We start from the raw sequence: 27,646 nt of genomic DNA on the forward strand, positions 1-27,646 counted from the left end.
TAATGGATATCCATTGTGAAGTATGTATACCTCTCGTTAATATAGACAGGCATTCCAATAAAATGGATATTCATTGTGAAGTATGTATACCTCTCGTTAATATAGGCAGGTATCCCAATATAATGGATATTCATTGTGAAGTATGTATACCTCTCGTTAATATAGGCAGGTATTCCAATATAATGGATATTCATTATGTAGTATGTATACCTCTCGTAAATATAAACAGGTATCCCAATATTATGGATATTCATTGTGAAGTATGTATTTCTCTCGTAAATATAGGCAGGTATTCCAATATAATGGATATTCATTGTGAAGTATGTTTACCTCTCGTAAATATAGGCAGGTATCCCAACATAATGGATATCCATTGTGAAGTATGTATACCTCTCGTTAATATAGACAGGCATTCCAATATAATGGATATTCATTGTGAAGTATGTATACCTCTCGTTAATATAGGCAGGTATTCCAATATAATGGATATTCATTGTGAAGTATGTATACCTGTCGTTAATATAGGCAGGTATTCCAATATAATGGATATTCATTGTGAAGTATGTTTACCTATGATCAATATAGGTAAATACTGGATACATATTGCGAACTATGTTTGCCTGTGGTATATTAAGGTAAGTCTGTAAATAATGGATATTCATTGTGAAATATTTATATTTCCACTCAATTCAGACTCAATGAACCTACCACAGTTAACTAGAGTTATTTTTCAATAAACTATATCAAGTCTGGCGTAGGAATACATTTGTCGAGCTTGGACTATATTTTTTTAATTCCTTTTCAAAAGTGATCATATTTATATGAAATAAATTCCTTTAAAACTAATATTTGTTTTAATTCGCTATTAAGTTTGTTTACGAAAGAAATCCTAAAAGTATTAACAATATGTAGACGAAGATTGATGACGTAAATTTTGATAAGTTCTGTGGTAGACTTGCACAAGTCCCTATTTGTCAAAGACAAAATATTGTACAAAATATCAAAAAAATATAAATATAAGGATTGCATAAAGTTATGTTGAGGTGTATGGGGGTATAAACCTCAATAGGTCTTGAGACAAATTTATTATGAACTGCTTCGCAACCGCAGTTCATAAAATTTGTCTCAAGACCTATTGAGGTTTATACCCCCATACACCTCAACATAACATTATTCAATCCTTAATTATTTATACTTCTACCATAATAGGTGGGTGTTATTCAACTCCCAAGGTATTGCAACTGTTGGATAAATTTCATTTTAAACCACATGTGGTATTGATGCGTTTTGATTGGTTGATACGGCAACCTTTAACCGGGACTAGTTTTTAATCACGTGGTTCAATGCAATTTGATTGGCTAGCACTTGAAAGTCGATTCACGATGTCATGGAAATAATAGCGCACAAGAAGTAGTTCTCAGTTGTTTTGTTATATTCTTGAAAATATATATAGATTTTTATCAATTGATTGCTTTGAAAGAATAAACATATTTATTATTTTGTTATGATTTGTAATAGATCGCAATATTTCCATACATTTCCGAAATTATCAGTTTTACATATTTATTAGCGGTAATTCAAGTTAAGTTATATCCTTAAACCACACCTGTTATTGTAAAAAGAACATGTATAACGGGGGTGGCGGTACAACGGGGTTTCAGTAGGACGGCAATACATTATAAGTATAATTATAACGTTGCCAGAGTCTAGTCAAGTAACAGTCTCACAAATGTAACGTCATGTTAATAGATCTATTTACAAATTCTTCCAAGATAATCGACAATCCTTTTGTTCTTCTGAATTTATCATTATCACAATATACAGTCTTAGTATTAATATTAACACGTGTAGTCAATAAAAATGGTTCCACTTTGACAGTGATGTCCCTTTAAAGGTGCATTCCTTAAAGATTTCTCTCGGTGATGGGTTCTTATCCGTATGGGAAAATAAAACTCACCCAGTCAAATCTCTTCGACGAACTTTTTATAAACAATTGTCGCAGTCGAGAGGTAACCTAAACCATCTAATTAGTATTACTAACCTCCGATAGGGTAAAACATCTTTCGGGCACCTCAGTGTTAGATATCGTCAATAAAAGTAAGGATTCGTTTCAAAATTATTGTAAAACAAAACAAGAGGCCCATGGGCCTTAACGGTCATCTGAAAAACACTTACACTTACAGCAGGGACACACACCCCAATCCAGCATTATTACCATAAATTATTTATTGCAGCCAGTTATGTTTTAGATCAAATTTGGTTTTTATCCATTTAGCTTGTCCAGGAAGAGCAGCATCATAAAGCAAAATTTTAGCCAAGTTCCCATTTTTGGGGATGCCCCTCTGTCCCAATGGGTCAGACAAGACTCATTTATATCAATTAGGATTGCCTTTCCCCAATGATGTTTCATACTAAATATGGTTGTAATCAATTCAGGCATTAAGGAGGAATTGCATTTTTAAGAAATGTTTAACCTAAGCGCTCCTTTTGCCCCATCTTTTTTTCCCCAGGGGTCAAACCTGTCTCATTAAAAAATATGATTGCCGTCACCTTATGTTTCACATCAAATTTGGTTGTAATCCACCAAAAGGTTAGGGAGGATTAGGATTTAACAGCAAATATTCACCAAAGTTCCCCTTTTGGGGCCCTGCCCCTCAGGCCCCAGGGGTCACACTAGCCTCGTTTATATAAAATATGACCACCCTTCCCAAAGGATGTTTCACACCATATTTCGTATTAATCCACCCAAGGGTTAGAGAGAAGTAGGATTTATATCAAAAATTCACCAAAGTTCCCCTTTTGGGGCCCCGCCCCTCTGGCCCTAGGGGTCAAACCAGCCTCATTTATATAAAATATGATTGTCCTCCTCCAATGATGTTTCACACCAAATTTGGTAATAATTCACTATGGGTGTTAGGAGGAGTAGGATTTTATAGCAAAATTTCATCAAAGTTCCCCTTTTGGGGCTCCGCCCCTCTGGCCCCAGGGGCCACACCAGCCTCATTTATATAAAATATGACCACCCTCCCCAAATGATGTTTCACAACATATCTGGTTGAAATCCACTAAAGGGTTAAGGAGGAGTAGGATTTTATAGCAAAATTTCATCAAAGTTCCCCATTTGGGGCCCCGCCCCTCAGGCCCCAGGGGTCACACCAACTTCATTTATATAAAATATGACCGCCCTCCCCCAATGATGTTTCACACCAAATTTAGTTGTAATCCACCCAAGGGTTAAGGAGGAGTAGGATTTTATAGCAAAATTTCATCAAAGTTCCCCTTTTGGGGCCCCGCCCCTCAGGCCCCAGGGGTCACACCAACTTCATTTATATAAAATATGACCGCCCTCCCCCAATGATGTTTCACACCAAATTTAGTTGTAATCCACCCAAGGGTAAAGGAGGAGTAGGATTTTATAGCAATATTCACCTAAGTTCCCTTTTTGGGGCCCCGCCCTTCTGGCCCAAGGGGTCAGACCAGCCTCATTTATATAAAATATGATTGCCCTCCCCCAATGATGCTTCAAACCAAATTTGGAAGTAATCCACCCAAGCGTTAAGGAGGAGTAGCGTTTTGAAAGAAAAAGTTTACGGACGGCGCACTGCGGACGACGACGGACGAAGCACGATGACTATAGGTCATCCTGACCCTTTGGGTCAGATGACCTAATAAAGTTAACTAATGGTTACAGTATGGAACAAACGATGAAGTTTAATTTTATTTTAGCTGTTCACTCTAAATTTGTATTTGAAAGTGTTTTATATTTAATCATTTCCCCACTGCTTTCATCTTGATTTGTATTAAACTGTGCTAATGACCTGATTTATTGATTCCGATATAATGTTATCTCATTTCGTATTGAAATGTGCTTATAACCTGATAAACACACTGTCTCTCTGCCATCACCTCACATGGTATTGAACGCTGCTAAAATGCTGATTAATCAAATTTAAATCTAAACTAGCTTTCAATTTGTTTTGAACCGTGCTGATATTCTGATTAAATATTTTTAGATTAACTGTAATCTCATTTTTTTTGAAAGCTGTTAATATTGATCACATTTAGATCTACTACAATCTCAATTTGTACGACAGGTGTTGATCGCCAGTGTATTTTGTACAAAATGTTATTTTATTTGATCGTTTTACAGTGTAGGTATTTTGTTTCTATTTTGTTTGTGATCGTTTTACATTGTTATTTTTTCTATTTTGTTTGTGATCGTTTTACAAAGGTATCTTAAAAACAAGAAATAGCCAAATTAAAACAGAACAAGATATTTATTAACGACACACGTGACGTCAGCTCATCCCAATCCAGTTGGGTAGATAATAATCAGCCCTGTTATATTGTCTTTCCAGCCACGAGCCAGGCTTAGGATAATCTCGGAAGTAGACAGTTTCTCCCCCGGCTAAATAAGCGCCCCACCATCCATATGTTCCGGAAGTGACGACACTATGGTTACATTGGGCCATTATAGCCAAGTCCGCACCAGCACTTCCGGAAGTAGCAATATGTACGTCGCCATAATTAAATTTAGATCTCATCCAGGCTGCATCATCGCCAATCATTACGAAGACTGGGTTTTTATATTTTGACCTGAAGTAGTTAAGAGCTTTGATAACAAACGTTTCATCAGCTACGTTGTAGCCTCGCGAGAGTTCCCGTTTACTGTTCATGTCTCCTCGGCGCACGTGGACTCCAACCATGACTGAAGCAGTTAAAGTCTTTAATTTTGTGAATGCTTTGTGGTAGATGTCATGCTTAAATCTAAAGGCATTCCGAACGTCATTGGCCACGTGATCAAAGTATCTCCAGGACTGGAAATACCCTTGTAAAGTCCAATTTTTGGAATGTGATAACGTTTGTATCCTTTTGTCAAAAACACCTGCACGATCCTCTCCATGTCCTTGTACATTTATCATATTTATCACGCGCGCTTCGGCAATATCAAATACCTGCATAAGTTTATTTTTAGGGGCCACAAACGGCGAATATTTATGGAAAGCACTCGCACCTAACAATGCTGCAAATTGAAACATTTGGTTACCAAGACGACCGTTTCCGTGAACAGTCATAAAATGTGTCTTCCGAAAATCATCAGTTTTGTTCTTAGAAACAACTTTCGGAGGAAATGATATCCGGTTTATACTGTTCGTCCTAGTATTGGAGTGTGTCGTTGTCCCTGTTGTCACATTATTACTGACATTCGGAAATCTCGTGTGTTTATTGATTATAGCAGGTGACATCCATCCGAACGTCTTTCTTGATGTACTATTGACTACGTATGAAGACTCCATGAACGATATGTTCCGAATGTACTGATGGAAGAATCCAGCTTTATTCGTTAGTGTGGTGTACGATATCACATTACTAATGACAACAAGGAATACGAAGAAAACAAAAGTATATAACACGCATGTCTGGCATGACACGTGACATGTCTTTTTTCCTGGGAACCTCGGTTTCATATTTTATCGATGAATGATCTGCTCCTGAAAAAGAAAAGTTCGAGATTAATTCATTGTGATGCATATATAATATAAGTATCCGGTATCAGTAGAATTTTAAATTTAGGAAAGATACCAGCTGTAGAGTCTTTTTTTTTTTAATTTAAAAATTAACTAACGAGAAAATAACGGATATTTGAGTCACTTTTGGTTAATACATCCTGATCAATGCCATACTTCACTTCTGTACGTATTTTACCATAATCAAATTCTAAAGTGTATTTCATACAAATCAAACCCCAGAATATTCATCGTTCCTTGACGACACCCGTCTCGCCCAGTTACGCCAATGTTGACTGCCTGCTAAACATGGACATGTTGATGTTATTATGCTGTAAAAGGTCAGTGTTAGCCAATTAGGTTTATTTGAAGTCCGACCAGTCGGAGGCTTTGAACGTGCTTACACTCCCCCGTATATACATAATTTACATAAATAATCATTTTCTAAAGTTTTATGATATCGTATCGTTTTATATGATTTTGTTTCATTATCGTTTTTTACTTTTTTATAAACCCGTTGTTGTTTTGTGTTGAATATCTTTTCTTTTTTTTCAAATAGTGATTTTTACATTATTTAACAAAGACATTGCCTGTTATACCTATGTCTAACATCAGCACGTAGTGAGAAATTTAAAACAAATTCCTTTGTGAATTTTTCCACTTGAAAACAACTTGATGTCTGTAAATATAAAACAAGTCCTATTTTTTCACTGGAAAACAAACCAAAGGACTTTTGATTGCTACAGCGATGGATGTTTTTAACAAAGATCTGATTTATTATCTACTATTTACATATCGACTGTTTTACCATAACAGGCAGACATTACGGCCCCGTTGATATTAATTCCATACACATGAGCTCTAGCGAGTCATTAAGCGACACACATATTGATTTTGATAGCATGCTTCTCCATTTAATAGCATTATGGTCAATGCATTGACTGAACTCAAGTGTGTCATTAAAGCGACTAGAACTGTAAATTCTCATTAAAGCGACTATAACTGTAGATATCATACTCATTAACGCGACTATAACTGTAGATATCATACTCATTAACGCGACTATAACTGTAAATTCATACTCATTAAAGCGACTATAGCTGTAGATTTTATACTCATTAAAGCGACTATAGCTGTAGATTTTATACTCATTAACGCGACTATAGCTGTAGATTTTATACTCATTAAAGCGACTATAGCTGTAGATTTCATACTCATTAACGCGACTATAACTGTAGATTTCATACTCATTAACGCGACTATAGCTGTAGATTTTATACTCATTAACGCGACTATAACTGTAGATTTCATACTCATTAACGCGACTATAGCTGTAGATTTTATACTCATTAACGCGACTATATCTGTAGATATCATACTCATTAAAGCGACAATATCTATAGATTTCATACTCATTAACGCGACTATAACTGTAAATTCTCATTAAAGCGACTATATCTGTAGATATCACACTCATTAAAGCGACTATAACTGTAGATTCATACTCATTAAAGCGACTATATCTGTAGATTTTATACTCATTAACGCGACTATATCTAGATTTTATAGTCATTAACGCGACTATATCTGTAGATTTCATACTCATTAACGCGACTATAACTGTAAATTCTCATTAAAGCGACTATATCTGTAGATTTCATACTCATTAAAGCGACTATAACTGTATATTTCATACTCATTAAAGCGACTATATCTGTAGATTCTCATTAAAGCGACTACAACTGTAGATTTTAAATGCATTAAAGCGACTATAACTGTAGATATCATACTCATTAAAGCGACTATAACTGTAGATTTCATACTCATTAAAGCGAATATAACTGTAGACATCATACTCATTAAAGCGACTATATCTGTAGATATCATACTCATTAAAGCGACTATATCTGTAGATATTATAGTCATTAACGCGACTATATCTGTAGATATCATAGTCATTAACGCGACTATAACTGTAGATTTTATAGTCATTAACGCGACTATAACTGTAGATTTATACTCATTAAAGTGACTATAACTGTAGATTTTATACTCATTAAAGCGACTATAACTGTAGATTTCATTATCATTAACGCGACTATAACTGTAGATTTCATACTCATTAAAGCGACTATAACTGTAGATTTAATAGTCATTAAAGCGACTATAACTGTAGATTTCATACTCATTAACGCGACTATATCTGTAGATTTTATAGTCATTAAAGCGACTATAACTGTAGATTTTAAACTCATTAAAGCGACTATAACTGTAGATTTTATAGTCATTAAAGCGACTATAACTGCAGATTCTCATTAAAGCGACTATAACTGTAGATTTAATACTGATTAAAGCGACTATATCTGTAGATTTTATAGTCATTAACGCGACTATAACTAGATTTTATAGTCATTAACGCGACTATATCTGTAGATATCATACTCATTAAAGCGACTATATCTGTAGATTTCATTATCATTAAAGCGACTATATCTATAGATATCATACTCATTAAAGCGACTTCATCTATAGATTTTATAGTCATTAAAGCGACTATAACTGTAGATTTCATACTCATTAAAGCGACTATATCTGTAGATTCTCATTAAAGCGACTACAACTGTAGATTTTAAATGCATTAAAGCGACTTATAACTGTAAATTCTCATTAAAGCGACTATAATTGTAGATATCATAGTCATTAACGCGACTATATCTGTAGATTTTATACTCATTAACACGACTATAACTAGATTTTATAGTCATTAACGCGACTATAACTGTAGATTTTATAGTCATTAACGCGATTATAACTAGATTTTATAGTCATTTAAGCGACTATAACTGTAGATTCATACTCATTAAAGCGACTATATCTGTAGATTTCATACTCATTAAAGCAACTATAGCTGTAGATTTCATACTCATTAAAGCGACTATAACTGTAAATTCTCATTAAAGCGACTATAACTGTAGATATTATAGTCATTAACGCGACTATAACTAGATTTCAAACTCATTAAAGCGACTATATCTGTAGATTTAATACTCATTAAAGCGACTATAACTGTAGATATCATACCCATTAAAGCGACTATAACTGTAGATTTCATACTCATTAAAGCGACTATAACTGTAGATATCATACTCATTAAAGCGACTATAACTGTAAATTTCATACTCATTAAAGCGACTATAACTGTAGATTTTAAATTCATTAAAGCGACTATATCTGTAGATTTCATACTCATTAAAGCGACTATAACTGTAGATATCATACTCATTAAAGTGACAATATCTGTAGATTTCATTATCATTAACGCGACTATAACTAGATTTCATTATCATTAACGCGACTATAACTGTAGATATTATAGTCATTAAAGCGACTATAACTGTAGATTTTATACTCATTAAAGCGACTATAACTGTAGATTTCATACTCATTAAAGCGACTATAACTGTAAATTCTCATTAAAGCGACTATAACTGTAGATTTCATACTCATTAAAGCTACTCTATCTGTAGATTTCATACTCATTAACGCGACTATAACTGTAGATTTTAAGCTCATTAAAGCGACTGTAACTGTATATTTATGCTCATTAAAGCGACTATAACTGTAAATTCTCATTAAAGCGACTATATCTGTAGATTCTCATTAAAGCGACTACAACTGTAGATTTTAAATGCATTAAAGCGACTTATAACTGTAAATTCTCTTTAAAGCGACTATAACTGTAGATTTTATAGTCATTAACGCGACTATAACTGTAGATTTCATAATCATTAAAGCGACAATATCTGTAGATTCATACTCAGTAAAGCAACTATAACTGTAGATTTCATACTCATTAAAGCGATTATAACTGTATATTTATGCTCATTAACGCGACTATAACTGTAGAAGAAAACGAATAAGTAATGAAGGAATTGAATAAGTAATGAAAGAAGTGAATAAGTAATAAGGTATGGATAGGGAATAAAACGTTCGAATAGGTAATGAAAACGTTTAATTATAAGATTTGAACCATTTGAAGTGCTAATTAGTAAAGAGGAAACGAATAAGTAATAATGGATTTGGTTTGTTTTTGTTTAACGTCCTATTAACAGCCAGGGTCATTTAAGGACGTGCCAGGTTTTTGAGGTGGAGGAAAGCCGGAGTACCCGGAGAAAAACCACCGGCCTACGGTCAGTACCTGGCAACTGCCCCACGTAGGTTTCGAACTCGCAACCCAGTGGTGGAGGGCTAGTGATAAAGTGTCGGTACACCTTAACCACTCGGCCACCGCGGTCCGTAATAATGGAGTCGAATAAGTAATGGAATAAGGAATAAGTAACGAATATGTAAGAATGGAGTCGAATAAGTAATGGAATACGGAATAAGTAACGAATATGTAATAATGGAATCGAATAAGTAATGGAATAAGGAATAAGTAATCAACTTCACGGAGATATTTACAAAACACAGCTGTGGACACTTTTCGTTTTCAAGGGAAAGTATTAGTTGTATGTGTATATAATACATCACTCTATAAATGTCCCTAGTGTTTTTTGTTGTTGTTTTTTATACAGCTATAGTTGCTTTTTAAGAATTAAACCGAACTAATATTGGGTGTCATTTTTAAATAACTTAAATCCTTTTACCAGGTGTACCACAGGTAATTTCGTCTCAATAGTGCCCCTGAAGCCCGTGAACATGCCTAATTCAGCCATATGCAAGGAATGTTCAATAAATATATGTTATGTTAAGTTCAATACAAATATTGATGATTTTCCGAGACTCAAATAAATTGATTCTATATTAAATTTTGTATCAAGCAGTGGTCCTCCATGTCCTTAGTAACTATTATAAATATGTATTGCATCAAACATTGTAACCTGTATAACTGTACGCCATGTTTTAATGTTATATGTGTGTGTGTCATCACGCGTTAGTGTGACAGACTGATACCAATACAATTTTAAAACCTGGAAAACCATCAATACACTACGACTCATTAATTACACATGTAGTTAATTAAATAATTAATATGGGTAACTTTTACACTTTTAGCAGCTATACCACTTATGATAATTTGGAGTATTTTTTGTTTGTTTTTGGATTCCACTTGTGTTCTCTTTCACAATACAGTGAATAGAGACACATATTTACATTATGTAATATACAAATTCTCATTGGGCTCCTGATGGGGACAGGAGGTCTGTGTGTCCTGATGGGGACATGAGGTCTGTATGTCCTGATGGGGACAGGAGGTCTGTATGTCCTGATGGGGACAGGAGGTCTGTATGTCCTGATGGGGACAGGACGTCTGTATGTCCTGATGGGGACAGGAGGTTTGTATGTCCTGATGGGGACAGGAGGTCTGTATGTCCTGATGGGGACAGGAGGTTTGTATGTCCTGATGGGGACAGGAGGTCTGAATGTCCTGATGGGGACAGGACGTCTGTATGTCCTGATGGGGACAGGACGCCTGTGTGTCCTGATGGGGACATGAGGTCTGTATGTCCTGATGGGGACAGGACGTCTGTATGTCCTGATGGGGACAGGATGTCTGTATGTCCTGATGGGGACAGGACGTATGTATGTCCTGATGGGGACAGGAGGTCTGTATATCCTGATGGGGACAGGAGGTCTGTATATCCTGATGGGGACAGGAGGTCTGTATATCCTGATGGGGACAGGACGTATGTATGTCCTGATGGGGACAGGACGTCTGTATGTCCTGATGGGGACAGGAGGTCTGTATGTCCTGATGGGGACAGGAGGTCTGTATGTCCTGATGGGGACAGGACGTCTGTATGTCCTGATGGGGACAGGACGTCTGTATGTCCTGATGGGGACAGGAGGTCTGTATGTCCTGATGGGGACAGGACGTCTGTATGTCCTGATGGGGACAGGACGTCTGTATGTCCTGATGGGGACAGGACGTCTGTATGTCCTGATGGGGACAGGACGTCTGTATGTCCTGATGGGGACAGGACGGTCTGTATGTCCTGATGGGGACAGGACGTCTGTATGACCTGATGGGGACAGGACGTCTGTATGACCTGATGGGGACAGGAGGTCTGTATGACCTGATGGGGACAGGAGGTCTGTATGTCCTGATGGGGACAGGACGGTCTGTATGTCCTGATGGGGACAGGAGGTCTGTATGTCCTGATGGGGACAGGAGGTCTGTATGTCCTGATGGGGACAGGACGTCTGTATGTCCTGATGGGGACAGGAGGTCTGTATGTCCTGATGGGGACAGGAGGTCTGTATGTCCTGATGGGGACAGGAGGTCTGTATGTCCTGATGGGGACAGGAGGTCTGTATGTCCTGATGGGGACAGGAGGTCTGTATGTCCTGATGGGGACAGGAGGTCTGTATGTCCTGATGGGGACAGGACGTCTGTATGTCCTGATGGGGACAGGAGGTCTGTATGTCCTGATGGGGACAGGACGTCTGTATGTCCTGATGGGGACAGGAGGTCTGTATGTCCTGATGGGGACAGGAGGTCTGTATGTCCTGATGGGGACAGGAGGTCTGTATGTCCTGATGGGGACAGGACGGTCTGTATGTCCTGATGGGGACAGGATGTCTGTATGTCCTGATGGGGACAGGACGTCTGTATGTCCTGATGGGGACAGGAGGTCTGTATGTCCTGATGGGGACAGGACGTCTGTATGTCCTGATGGGGACAGGAGGTCTGTATGACCTGATGGGGACAGGACGTCTGTATGTCCTGATGGGGACAGGAGGTCTGTATGACCTGATGGGGACAGGAGGTCTGTATGTCCTGATGGGGACAGGACGTCTGTATGTCCTGATGGGGACAGGAGGTCTGTATGTCCTGATGGGGACAGGACGTCTGTATGTCCTGATGGGGACAAGACGTCTGTATGACCTGATGGGGACAGGACGTCTGTATGTCCTGATGGGGACAGGACGTCTGTATGTCCTGATGGGGACAGGAGGTATGTATGTCCTGATGGGGACAGGACGTCTGTATGTCCTGATGGGGACAGGACGTCTGTATGTCCTGATGGGGACAGGAGGTTTGTATGTCCTGATGGGGACAGGAGGTCTGTATGTCCTGATGGGGACAGGACGTCTGTATGTCCTGATGGGGACAGGACGCCTGTATGTCCTGATGGGGACAGGAGGTCTGTATGTCCTGATGGGGACAGGACGTCTGTATGTCCTGATGGGGACAGGAGGTTTGTATGTCCTGATGGGGACAGGAGGTCTGTATGTCCTGATGGGGACAGGAGGTCTGTATATCCTGATGGGGACAGGAGGTCTGTATGTCGTGATGGGGACAGGACGTCTGTATGTCCTGATGGGGACAGGAGGTCTGTATGTCCTGATGGGGACAGGACGTCTGTATGTCCTGATGGGGACAAGACGTCTGTATGACCTGATGGGGACAGGAGGTCTGTATGTCCTGATGGGGACAGGAGGTCTGTATGACCTGATGGGGACAGGACGTCTGTATGTCGTGATGGGGACAGGAGGTCTGTATGTCCTGACAGAGACGTATATACCTGATATACAAGTCTCTGGTCCTGATGGGGACAGGACGTCTGTATGACCTGATGGCGGCAGAAGGCCTGTATGTTCTAAGTTTGACCATTAGTACGCCACGGTCGTTAGATAGACACAGTGAGGGACGAGTATTACTCCTGGACTACAGAGAAGATTTCAAAATGATAGACAAATACAAAAAACGTCCAAACGGTTGTGTGCACGTGGCTACAGACACTATTGATTCCCGGCTCACGTGACTCAGACAGGAGACTTCACAAGTAGTGTTGGGCGGTAATAAATGTCGGGAAGCAAATACACTATTGGAGATAAATACTATAGTGGTTAGTATTAATATCCACAAAGCCGTCCTTTATATAGTCACAAACGATCGATATCAATCAATATAGTTAGAGAAAGCAACAAGGTGATCTAGTAATCATTTCCGAAATAGCACAGTAAATCATCGTTATAACATGTGTGTAATATAACAGTAAATCCTCGTTATAACATGTCTGTAATATAACAGTAAATCATCGTTATAACATGTCTGTAATATAACAGTAAATCCTCGTTATAACATGTCTGTAATATAACAGTAAATCCTCGTTATAACATGTGTCTGTAATATAACAGTAAATCCTCGTTATAACATGTGTCTGTAATATAACAGTAAATCCTCGTTATAACATGTCTGTAATATAACAGTAAATCCTCGTTATAACATGTGTCTGTAATATAACAGTAAATCCTCGTTATAACATGTGTCTGTAATATAACAGTAAATCCTCGTTATAACATGTGTCTGTACTATAACAGTAAATCCTCGTTATAACATGTCTGTAATATAACAGTAAATCCTCGTTATAACATGTCTGTAATATAACAGTAAATCATCGTTATAACATGTGTGTAATATAACAGTAAATCCTCGTTATAACATGTCTGTAATATAACAGTAAATCATCGTTATAACATGTCTGTAATATAACAGTAAATCCTCGTTATAACATGTCTGTAATATAACAGTAAATCCTCGTTATAACATGTCTGTAATATAACAGTAAATCCTCGTTATAACATGTGTCTGTAATATAACAGTAAATCCTCGTTATAACATGTGTCTGTAATATAACAGTAAATCCTCGTTATAACATGTCTGTAATATAACAGTAAATCCTCGTTATAACATGTGTCTGTAATATAACAGTAAATCCTCGTTATAACATGTGTCTGTAATATAACAGTAAATCCTCGTTATAACATGTGTCTGTACTATAACAGTAAATCCTCGTTATAACATGTCTGTAATATAACAGTAAATCCTCGTTATAACATGTCTGTAATATAACAGTAAATCCTCGTTATAACATGTCTGTAATATAACAGTAAATCCTCGTTATAACATGTCTGTAATATAACAGTAAATCCTCGTTATAACATGTCTGTAATATAACAGTAAATCCTCGTTATAACATGTCTGTAATATAACAGTAAATCCTCGTTATAACATGTCTGTAATATAACAGTAAATCCTCGTTATAACATGTGTCTGTAAGATAACAGTAAATCCTCGTTATAACATGTGTCTGTAATATAACAGTAAATCCTCGTTATAACATGTCTGTAATATAACAGTAAATCCTCGTTATAACATGTGTCTGTAATATAACAGTAAATACTCGTTATAACATGTCCGTAATATAACAGTAAATCCTCGTTATAACATGTCTGTAATATAACAGTAAATCCTCGTTATAACATGTGTCTGTAATATAACAGTAAATCATCGTTATAACATGTCTGTAATATAACAGTAAATCCTCGTTATAACATGTCTGTAATATAACAGTAAATCCTCGTTATAACATGTCTGTAATATAACAGTAAATCCTCGTTATAACATGTGTCTGTAATATAACAGTAACTCCTCGTTATAACATGTCTGTAATATAACAGTAAATCCTCGTTATAACATGTCTGTAATATAACAGTAAATCCTCGTTATAACATGTGTCTGTAATATAACAGTAAATCCTCGTTATAACATGTGTCTGTAATAAAACAGTAAATCCTCGTTATAACATGTGTCTGTAATATAACAGTAAATCCTCGTTATAACATGTCTGTAATATAACAGTAAATCCTCGTTATAACATGTCTGTAATATAACAGTAATCCTCGTTATAACATGTGTCTGTAATATAACAGTAAATCCTCGTTATAACATGTGTCTGTAATATAACAGTAAATCCTCGTTATAACATGTGTCTGTAATATAACAGTAAATCCTCGTTATAACATGTCTGTAATATAACAGTAAATCCTCGTTATAACATGTCTGTAATATAACAGTAAATCCTCGTTATAACATGTCTGTAATATAACAGTAAATCCTCGTTATAACATGTCTGTAATATAACAGTAAATCCTCGTTATAACATGTGTCTGTAATATAACAGTAAATCCTCGTTATAACATGTGTCTGTAATATAACAGTAAATCCTCGTTATAACATGTGTCTGTAATATAACAGTAAATCCTCGTTATAACATGTGTCTGTAATATAACAGTAAATCCTCGTTATAACATGTGTCTGTAATATAACAGTAAATCCTCGTTATAACATGTGTCTGTAATATAACAGTAAATCCTCGTTATAACATGTCTGTAATATAACAGTAAATCCTCGTTATAACATGTCTGTAATATAACAGTAAATCCTCGTTATAACATGTGTCTGTAATATAACAGTAAATCCTCGTTATAACATGTCTGTAATATAACAGTAAATCCTCGTTATAACATGTCTGTAATATAACAGTAAATCCTCGTTATAACATGTCTGTAATATAACAGTAAATCCTCGTTATAACATGTCTGTAATATAACAGTAAATCCTCGTTATAACATGTCTGTAATATAACAGTAAATCCTCGTTATAACATGTCTGTAATATAACAGTAAATCCTCGTTATAACATGTCTGTAATATAACAGTAAATCCTCGTTATAACATGTTCTGTAATATAACAGTAAATCCTCGTTATAACATGTGTCTGTAATATAACAGTAAATCCCCGTTATAACATGTCTGTAATATAACAGTAAATCCCTCGTTATAACATGTCTGTAATATAACAGTAAATCCTCGTTATAACATGTCTGTAATATAACAGTAAATCCTCGTTATAACATGTCTGTAATATAACAGTAAATCCTCGTTATAACATGTCTGTAATATAACAGTAAATCCTCGTTATAACATGTCTGTAATATAACAGTAAATCCTCGTTATAACATGTCTGTAATATAACAGTAAATCCTCGTTATAACATGTCTGTAATATAACAGTAAATCCTCGTTATAACATGTCTGTAATATAACAGTAAATCCTCGTTATAACATTGTCTGTAATATAACAGTAAATCCTCGTTATAACATGTCTGTAATATAACAGTAAATCCTCGTTATAACATGTCTGTAATATAACAGTAAATCCTCGTTATAACATGTCTGTAATATAACAGTAAATCCTCGTTATAACATGTGTCTGTAATATAACAGTAAATCCTCGTTATAACACGTGTCTGTAATATAACAGTAAATCCTCGTTATAACATGTGTCTGTAATATAACAGTAAATCCTCGTTATAACACGTCTGTAATATAACAGTAAATCCTCGTTATAACATGTCTGTAATATAACAGTAAATCCTCGTTATAACATGTCTGTAATATAACAGTAAATCCTCGTTATAACATGTGTCTGTAATATAACAGTAAATCCTCGTTATAACATGTCTGTAATATAACAGTAAATCCTCGTTATAACATGTCTGTAGTATAACAGTAAATCCTCGTTATAACATGTCTCTAATATAACAGTAAATCCTCGTTATAACATGTGTCTGTAATATAACAGTAAAACCTCGTTATACTTGATATACACGTACACAGCTAGGTAAGCTGTTTATTTCTGTCTATATCTACACTGAGGACTCGAGTAATATTAATTATATGTTAGACAATATGTATCATCATACAAGTCTCTGCTTATAGGGACCCTGTAAACGTCACACAGTCACGTAGATGTCTACACCGTTCCTATATTAGAGACACTGAAATAGTAACATCTGAGGAAAAGTACACCTTCGATCCCCTTCCTCATTCACGCCCCCCCCCTTCTCCACCCAACTCGGCCATTCATACATCGCGTTCGCGCTCCACACAAACCACGTGCACCAGTTCCAATCAAGCCGCCATACAATGAGAAAACATCTCATAATATTCAAAATGCATTTCCAAGAAAATATGTACTTACTCACCCCATCAATGGGTTTCCGGTAGGAAATGTCGATCCTAGGCTAGACCAACGCCATCTTACCTCCCTGAAAAACATAACCCTCAATGTCACCTTTGCTCGACTGTAATATCGTGGACTGTAGAGTTTCCCAGTCGCCATCGATAACATCTGGGTATTATTATGCTAACAGACACATACAGGACCAGAAAAATCGATCTGTATACAGCATTCCGGGCTCACACGGTTCTGCTCTTTCCTAGCATTTTCAGGAGGTACACAAAATGTAAGTTCGTTTTGGATGTTTTCGTTCATTGTCTTGACAGAATAGACATGTATGTATGTAAACCAAAACAAAAATACAACACGGACGATGGTTGTGTGACATCATGGTACACATCGCCTCGGAAGGCCTCGCGGTGTTGGGAACCTGTCTCTAGCTCGGTTTATGTATGGAGGCGGACTGGCAATCCACGAATCTTCCGATATCCACGGCGGATACACAGAGACACTACATTCCTACCTATTCGACATGGAAGTCAATTTAAAAGCAATGCTTTCTAGATAAAGGCTATTAAGGTATAGAGATAACTGCAGCAATTACCAATTTATTAAGATTTTTTTCTGTGCCCCTCTCTCAACTGATTCCCAGCCTAACCATCCCAAAATAAAATTCATCTCCGTCAATGAAACAGCTATACCGAGTATTTGTATATGTTATCGATATAATTGGATACGTTTATCCGCCATAATGAAGTTAATACAGTGACATTTCTGCCCTTATTCCTAATTGTCGTGTCATTGTGTGTACCGTCCACGCTAGCTCTCGCTCAATACACGCACGCTCGTGTACTCTGCCACATCTGTATAAACTCGATACACGCGCTCGTGTACTCTGCCACATCTGTACAAACTCAATACACGCACGCTCGTGTACTCTGCCACATCTGTATAAACTCAATACACGCACGCTCGTGTACTCTGCCACATCTGTATAAACTCAATACACGCACGCTCGTGTACTCTGCCACATCTGTACAAACTCAACACACGCACGCTCGTGTACTCTGCCACATCTGTATCAACACAATACACGCACGCTCGTGTACTCTGCCACATCTCTATAAACTCAACACACGCACGCTCGTGTACTCTGCCACATCTCTATAAACTCAAAACACGCACGCGCGTGTACTCTGCCACATCTGTATAAATTCAATACACGCACGCTCGTGTACTCTGCCACATCTCTATAAACTCAACACACGCACGCTCGTGTACTCTGCAACATCTCTATAAACTCAAAACACGCACGCGCGTGTACTCTGCCATATCTGTATAAACTGGATACACGCACGCTCGTGTACTCTGCCACATCTGTATCAACTCAATACACGCACGCTCGTGTACTCTGCCACATCTCTATAAAATCAAGACACGCACGCTCGTGTACTCTGCCACATCTCTATGAACTCAAAACACGCACGCGCGTGTACTCTGCCACATCTGTATAAATTCAATACACGCACGCTCGTGTACTCTGCCACATCTCTATAAACTCAAAACACGCACGCGCGTGTACTCTGCCACATCTGTATAAACTGGATACACGCACACTCGTGTACTCTGCCACATCTGTATAAACTCAACACACGTACGCTCGTGTACTCTGCCACATCTGTATAAACTCAATACACGCACGCTCGTGTTATCTGCCACATCTGTACAAACTCAATACACGCACGCTCGTGTACTCTGCCACATCCCTATAAACTCAACACACGCACGCTCGTGTACTCTGCCACATCTGTATAAACTCGATACACGCGCTCGTGTACTCTGCCACATCTGTACTAACTCAATACACTCACGCTCGTGTACTCTGCCACATCTGTGTAAACTCGACACACGCACGCTCGTGTACTCTGCCACATCTGTATAAACTCGATACACGCACGCTCGTGTACTCTGCCACATCTCTATAAACTCAACACACGCACGCTCGTGTACTCTGCCACATCTGTGTAAACTCGACACACGCACGCTCGTGTACTCTGCCACATCTGTATAAACTCAATACATGCACGCTCGTGTACTCTGCCACATCTGTATAAACTCGATACACGCGCTCGTGTACTCTGCCACATCTGTATAAACTCGATACACGCGCTCGTGTACTCTGCCACATCTGTACAAACTCAATACACGCACGCTCGTGTACTCTGCCACATCTGTATAAACTCAATACACGCACGCTCGTGTACTCTGCCACATCTGTAAATTCTCGCTAGTTTTTGCAAATAAACTTTACAGTCCTTGTAAACTGAATTATATATTAGATGTAATTTATCTGTAAGTTTCCAATAGACCTTTATAATATACCCACACTAGCTAGGTGGTGAATGTAACTCTGATTTGAACTAGTCTAGTGGGCATAAAACGAGAACGCTATCCACTACGCCACGAACATGCCAGGTTGTTAACGGTTGTCTCTAAGCTGTAGCGGTCTCGGATTCAGATTATTTACATGCTAAGTTTTACAACTTACCAAGATTTGCCATGATTTATAATGTTGACTCAGTCACGCTTACAAAGTCGATATTGACACACGGCTGACAAAGATGTTAAACGCAGGCTAGAGTAATACTGTATGCTATAAATCCAGAAACTTATGTTGTCGCAGTACGGATTCATCAATTTTAGAAATCTTAAAAGATCATGTTTTGCGTTATAAGAATCCAGGAAGTTTAAACCAAATCAAGTTGCTTTACATGTGATAAAAACACGATAAGCCGTAACATGTAATATCTACCGACCTTCACCTTCATACGCCTTTATTATGACTGTGGTGTAAGTCACAGGGACTTGACATGAAGTCACTATCCGTGGTCTATACATATGTATATAAATTACATAATATAAATGGCCGATAGTTTGACATACGTGTCAAGTCCCTGTGGTAAACAATAAGTGAGAACCTGAGTTTATGTTGAAACCACAGGGGCTTGGCAAGATTTTATCAACGATAGTCAGATCACTATAATATATATATTTAACAAATATTGCATGGCACTGAGGGCAATATGGGAGTTTATGGACTGGTCAGTCACCCAAATATATGTATATGGACCGAAGCGAAGCTGAGGTCCATATATATATATATATATGGACTATCATTTATAAAATTGTATCAAGCCCCTGTGGTTGAAACCTCACAGATCTGTTTTAACGCGAGTGTTGATGTAAATAAGGAAACAAAACTCAAACAGGAAATCAAACACATATCTTACGTCCTATCCTCCTATCGCCTTGTTTAACGAATATTATGTCCCCGCCCTTTTCTACACATACATGGGTCGGTGTCGGGCGATTTGGAGCTGTCAATGAGTCATATATACGCTCATTATATAAGTGGAAAGAGAGAATGGGTCTCATTTTAACAGTTTAAATTGTATACAGTTTGGGGTCTCATTTTAACAGTTTAAATTGTATACAGTTTGGGGTCTCATTTTAACAGTTTAAATTGTATATATTTTGGGGTCTCATTTTAACAGTTTAAATTGTATACAGTTTGGGGTCTCATTTTAACAGTTTAAATTGTATACAGTTTGGGGTCTCATTTTAACAGTTTAAATTGTATACAGTTTGGGGTCTCATTTTAACAGTTTAAATTGTATACAGTTTGGGGTCTCATTTTAACAGTTTAAATTGTATATATTTTGGGGTCTCATTTTAACAGTTTAAATTGTATACAGTTTGGGGTCTCATTTTAACAGTTTGAATTGTATACAGTTTGGGGTCTCATTAACAGTTTAAACTTGGAATTATATACAGTTTTGGGTGTCATTTTAACAGTTTTAATTGTATATATTTTGGGGTGTCATTTTAACAGTTTGAATTGTATATATTTTGGGGTCTCATTTTAACAGTTTGAATTGTATACATTTTGGGTACCATTTTAACAGTTTTAATTGAACAAGTTAAGTGTGGATGAATTATAATTCCTTATTTATTTCTATTTTAGAACTTTAACTGGATAACTTCCACGTTTGATAAATAACGGACCTCATCCCTATGTAGTAGTTCCGTAATCTACAGGTTCTCTATTGTCGATGTCCCTAACCACCTTGCTCTCTACACGAGTAAATACTATTGGAAGACAGAAATTTACACATAACTTCCATATCGTTAGTACTAGGTTTAGTTATGTCGGTGTTCAAATCTTGTCTTAACTATATAATATGTTTGCACTCCGGAAGAATTAAGAATATCGTCAACCAGTTTAAATTGATCCCTTAGACTAATAGTGCAAGACATAGTCCAGCCAGTTTTGGACAGAATAGTATTAACATCTGAGAACCACTTAAATGACAAAGTTAGTATTTCTTTAAATGTTTTATAAACTTTTAAATAATTAATAATTTACTAGAGATAATCAACTGGTGCAGGATACCATTTTACTTTTAGATTATCGACCCCGTGGTTTTACATGTGTACTTACGTATGATGTACAGACCATTCGACTAAATGTCAGGTCCCTGTGCCAAACCATTTTTGTCCGAATCGTCCATGACTATCCTATTCACAATCTGCCTATACCTTTGTACACGGTAATCCCCACGAGCTCAGAACGTCAAACTCGTCACACATTCCCGGTGTGACCGTTTTAAACCACATATGAAGTGTCTATGGCTCAATTATATCCGGAACAAGGACGTTAAGTCCCATCCTCATGTCATCAGTGTCTATGGCTCAGTTATAACCGGAACAAGGACGTTAAATCCCATCATTTAATCAATGGACATATCACACACAGCCTTACTAACATTCCGACCCCCACACGTACCCTTCCTAATCAGCGACATTCTAACCCGTTATAAATACACAGATCAAAGCCACAGCAGACAACGATCGTAGTGGAGTAGATAACGGTATATATATGACTGAGTTATGTAAAATTAGCCTTTTTGACAAGTGATCTTGACATGTAAACCACTCGTAGCCATATCAAACAAGCACGCGCTACCTTATAAAAGACTTACCTTCGATCTTAACATAGAAATTCCATGTAGACGTTGTCGACCCACATGTATCCGGCCAATACCTGGCGGGTAGCGACACGAACTACACAGCTTTGTCATATAAACAATGTCCGATAACTATCCAACCCAAAACGGGTTTAATCGTATACACCTACTGTACACGGAACGTGTAGGTAAATACACTTCACAGGGGCCCGGTAATTTATTATAGCTTGGTTTGTTTGGTTTGGATTTAATTGTTTAACGTCCTAGTAACAGAGACCTGTGAATTTATTATAGTGTAGATTTTTTATTCGGATTTAATTGTTAACGGCTTTATAACAGAGACCCCTGGATTTATTACAGTGTAATTTTTTTCGGTTTTGATTGTTTAACGTCTTAGTAACAGGGACCTGTGAATTTATCACAGTATGATTTTTTTTTCGGTTTTAATTGTTTAACGTCTTGGTAACAAAAACCTGTGGATTTATCACAGTGTATTTTTTCGGTTTTTATTGTTTTACGTCATATCAACAGCTGTTGTCATACTGTATGTTTCTCTCGCTCTCACCTTAATGACTTAACATGCCTAGCACAAAAGATACTGCCCTCAAGAAGTTATAAAGCTATATATCAAATAGTGATTATAGGGAAATACATGTATATCCTTTTATGAGCTGACAGTCAGAGTAAATACTTATGATAAAACATATTATTCAAAGCAATAAACAAATACGTATGTAAATAGAAAAGAATAAACACAAAACCACCTTCTCTAGCTTGTTTACTTGTAATCATATTATCTTTTATTGATAAATTAAAATATTTAATTGATGTAGATATAGAATTAAAATGAATGTTCAAATTGAGGGCTGCATGACTCCTACTCACAAATGAAAAAAAAATCAATATTCAAAACGACATTGGTTTGGTTTTTTTTTTTTTAACGTTCTATTAACAGCCAGTGTCATTTAAGGACGTGCCAGGTTTTGGAGGTGAAGGAAAGCCGGAATACCCGGAGAAAAAACACCGGCCTACGGTCAGTACCTGGTAACTGTCCCACGTAGGTTTCGAACTCGCAACCCAGAGGTGGAGGGCTAGTGTTAAAGTGTCGGGACACCTTAACCACTCGGCCACCACGGCCCCATCAAAACGACATCTACCTGGTACTAATATATATTAGTGATTATAAATTTATAGAAAGTTTAAATATTAATTTATTTATAACGATTTTCCAGACTGTGTCGGGACACCTTAACCACTCGGTCACCGCGGCCCCATCATTAGCATTAATTATTATTATTAATAATTTATTATTAATTATTATATATTACAAGCTTACCGGTTATAAATATTTATATATTAAAGTATTTAAAATGCTGAAGTTTCCATCCACGTAAATATGGTATATCATATACACGTCTCTTTCAGAAGGTAGAAAGTTGTAGTAATCCATTACAAAGGGATACAATAGTAACGTGACCCTGGGGTCAGGGTCTGCTTGAGAGTAGTCAGATCACACCTGCAGACCAGTCAATTTTAAACAAAGATGCATCCTGTACATGAGAAGTACAAATATACTTGATAGAACTATCCCGTGAAGTAATTCGACTATGGTTGAGGAGATGAATTATTTATATGACAATATCCGTAAACTGTAAAACGAAAGTAGGTCTTGCCCAACTACATATAGATTATGATACGATAGCTATGAATTAAATCAGAGATACTTTCCATTGTAATTTAGCACAATGGTGTCTCAAAAATTGCGAAAATAATCCGGTAATGTTCAATGGTCTTCTATTTTTATTATCGTCGTGTTTTCTGGGTCACGTAACCGACGCCACGAAATGCCATACAGCTAATGGACCGAAGTGTTATCCACTCCAAACCTCCACTTATCGACTATAGATGCCTGATTCTATAGCATGTGGTCTTCCTACGTCATCAAATTCATTTCCCGCGAAATTACTGGGAAATCTAAAACAATTCTTTAAATGAAATGAAGCGAAAGAAACAGAAAACGTCTAAATAAAAGCGTGGTGGTCAGTACTGAGTACAACGTTAAAGTTCATTGTAAATACTTGCTACTATTTGCCAACCAAAAGCATAAGTAATTTAAATCGAATTATTTTAAAATCTATATTTCGTTTCTATTATAATCTTAAAATTTGTATCGCAAGATCATTTAGAAGCTTTGCAGTACTTACTCTTCCAAACGCACAGATGCTTTGATTTTAACAAAGATGGCGACCTGAAGCTGCGAGGCGGTTTGGATTGGAATTAAATTGCGTATATTTCGGCAAGTAAACATCGTACAATGTTCCCGTATGGTCAGATCATCTAATTTTTTCATTATGTATTCAGAACTGTTGTTGTTTAGTCGCTACGGTCATTAACATAAACATTCGGATTACAAGCTAACCGGTAATAAGTATTTATATATTAAAGTATTTAAACGGTAAAAATTGTAATCCAGACGATTCTGCCGTTGATACATTTATTATGAGGTGTTTACAAAAGGATACGATATTAACGTGGCCCTGTGGTCAGGGTCAGCTGAGGGAGTCAGATCAGACCTGCAGACCAGTCAATTTTAAACAAAGATGCACCCTGTACATGAAAAGTACAAATATACTTGATAGAAATATCCCGCAATTAAGTAATTAGATCGACTATGGTTCAGAATATGAATTATTTTTATGACCATATCCGTAAACTGTAAAACGAAAGTAGGTCTAGTCCAACTACATACTGTAGGTTACGATACGATAGCTAACTTATGAATTAAATCTGTGTTACTTTCCGTTGTATTTTAGCACATTGGTGTCTCAAAAATTGCGAAAATAACCCGGGAATGTTCAATGATCTTCTGTTTTTATTATCGTTGTGCTTTCCGTGTCACGTTCTAATAACCGACGCCACGAAATATCATACAACTAATGGACCGAAGTGTAACAAACCTCCATTTATCGACTATAGATGCCTGATTATATAGCCTGTAGACTTAATGTTACGTCATCAGCGAAATTATTGGGAAATCTAAATCAATTCTTAAAATGATATGAAGCGAAAGATATAGAAAATGTCTAAATAAAAACATTGTGATCAGTATTGAGTACAACGTTAGAGTGTATTGTAAGTAATTGCTACGATTCGCTAACCTAATGCATAAGTAATTTAAATCAAATTATTTTAAAATCCATATTTCGTTTCTATTATAATCTTAAAATTTGCAACACAAGATCATTTAGAAGCTTTGCAGTACTGACTCTTTCAAACGTACAGATGTTTTGATTTGAGCAAAGATGGCGACCCGAAGCTGTGAGGCGGTTTGGATTGGAATTAAAATGCGTATATTTCGGCAAGTAAACATCGTACACGGTTCCCGTGTGGTCAGATCATCTAATTTTGTCATAATGTATTCAGAACAGTTGTTGTTTAGTCGCTACGGTCATTAACATAAAAATTCGGATTATTATATAAATACTTATTTAATGATATAAATACTTATTTAACTATTATAGAATTAATTATTTGATGAATTATGTAAGACGAAATATAAATAAGATTTCGTTCTAACTTTTTAAGAACTATCTATATATATAAAGTTACTTTATATTCGAAGTGATTATCATAAATATTGTATACAGTTAATTAGTTTATTTCGTAAACTAATATTTTGTGAAATGTATATAGAGATACGTGTAATGCACGGGTGCTCTCCGTACGTTTGGAGCTTTGAGCCATACTCAGGTATTATTATTACTATTGTATAATCTATTTAATTGAAATGTAAGGATAAATATATTCTTCACTTGTCTTTTAATTATGGATCTTTGTAGAAGTGTAGTTTTGTAATTGTAGTAGCGTAACGTATTGTTTCAGTCATTTTGTCACTGTAAGAGTTATTTCCCTTTGTGTATGCGAGTGGTGAATGTACATGTATAATTGTACGGTTAGCTTGATAGTGTATTTATTATTTTTTCATTATTTGTTATAGAGCTATATTTTTAAGATGACGTCTTGCAGGAATAAAACCTCGAATACAACCCTGTGGACGTGTTGTATTTTTATGTAATGTTGTATGCAGGGCCATGTTGTAAACTAGACATTGTCTAAATATGTAACCCTGGATAAATAAAAGATAAATAAATAAAAATAATAAAAAAAAAATACAATAAAATCACCAATATTACACAGTGATAGTGTCTCATAAGTCAGATATGACTGGCTGTTGGTCCATTTTAATGTTTTAATGAAAACTACACGTGCATTTTGTGTATCAACATATCTAAATATGGTAAAACATCATGCCAGGGGACACAACTCGTACTTACCGGGCAGGGATAAAAAAATAATACAGCGATACCTAACAATCCCTGACGATCACTACTGACTACGGACGAATTATTTAACGAAAGCCGAGTTATTTAGAGGCACATGCGCATAAGTGGCATACAAATTGAAAATGTTTATTTTTTTTATGGTTGTTTGACAAACATGCATATTATCCAAGATGATAGGCTATAGAAAATTTAAAAAATAAATAAATAAAAATTACTCGCCTTCACCAATCTGCCAAGTCCCCGATCACTTCGATAAGCCCTACTAACAACTATCCTTTGTACTATAATGATAAACTGTGCTATCTATGACATATATATATATATATATATAGATCTATATATATATTTTTTATAACTTATCACTTTTAAACAAACCAATTGGTTTTGTAACATAACGTTAAAATGCCGTTCTTGCCTATATTTTGATTAAGCTGACTGTGTTTGACGTTACAACCTGCATGCTTTTTGTAGGTGTTCTGGTTATCAGGGTAGACTGTCTGAGCGAGTGTACGGATGCATTGTTAGTTTGAACAGAATTTAACCACGAAGTGCATCACAGAAAAGTACCAACAGTTATAAAAGCAATTGGTGATAGTAAATAATCAATTTTTAGCTGTCATATAACCCATATATGATACAGGTATTAATTAACATAACTATCAGAAGTAGGAGTAGATAAATTGAAGATTTGGTTTATAATTCTCAAAAGGAATATTCCACAGAAACCGTTCTCGTCGAGTTGTGGGAACTTAGAGGTCACCGTCAAATGGTGATTCACGACTTTCTGCTCGGTTATACCTCAAATTGAATTGTTTTCTGAGAGAAATTATTGAAATTTATGGCTGTATTCACTTACCTGTCAGGATATTGTGGATTTAATGGACTGTCTGTCACTCGTCAATGACACATCACCGAACTCCAAACTATGAGTTTGCCGACCATTACAGGGGAGCCTACT

At 36.5% G+C, this 27,646-nt stretch overlaps 2 protein-coding genes across 9 annotated transcripts; both read right to left on the bottom strand.

The window, feature by feature from the left end:
* Nucleotides 1-4,258: 4,258 nt before the first annotated feature.
* LOC117315627 (galactoside 2-alpha-L-fucosyltransferase 2-like) lies at nt 4,259-27,646 on the bottom strand. Of its 8 annotated transcripts, none has more exons than XM_033869903.1 (3): nt 27,545-27,646; nt 17,344-17,406; nt 4,259-5,492 (listed from the first exon to the last, which is right to left on the bottom strand). In XM_033869903.1, the coding sequence occupies exon 3, from the start codon at nt 5,466-5,468 to the stop codon at nt 4,299-4,301; it is 1,170 nt and encodes a 389-aa protein (XP_033725794.1). In that variant the 5' UTR covers nt 5,469-5,492; nt 17,344-17,406; nt 27,545-27,646; the 3' UTR covers nt 4,259-4,298. The 8 variants fall into 8 exon arrangements, with proteins under 8 accessions (XP_033725794.1, XP_033725793.1, XP_033725795.1 ...); XM_033869902.1 differs by having other exon boundaries at nt 17,340-17,406; nt 27,545-27,634; XM_033869904.1 differs by lacking the exon at nt 27,545-27,646 and adding an exon at nt 22,361-22,514 and having other exon boundaries at nt 17,340-17,406.
* LOC117315331 lies at nt 10,682-19,879 on the bottom strand. The gene is made up of 2 exons (XM_033869480.1): nt 19,867-19,879; nt 10,682-13,017 (listed from the first exon to the last, which is right to left on the bottom strand). Exons 1-2 carry the CDS (start codon nt 19,877-19,879, stop codon nt 10,682-10,684), a joined length of 2,349 nt encoding a protein of 782 aa, XP_033725371.1.

Source organism: Pecten maximus, chromosome 17 (genome assembly GCF_902652985.1).
Source record: "Pecten maximus chromosome 17, xPecMax1.1, whole genome shotgun sequence".
In the NCBI taxonomy this organism is placed as follows: Eukaryota; Metazoa; Mollusca; class Bivalvia; order Pectinida; family Pectinidae; genus Pecten; species Pecten maximus.

Excerpts from the sequence above, each read along its gene's own strand:
- LOC117315627 (XM_033869903.1), bottom strand. The coding sequence starts at position 5,468 with ATGAAACCGAGGTTCCCAGGAAAAAAGACATGTCACGTGTCATGCCAG.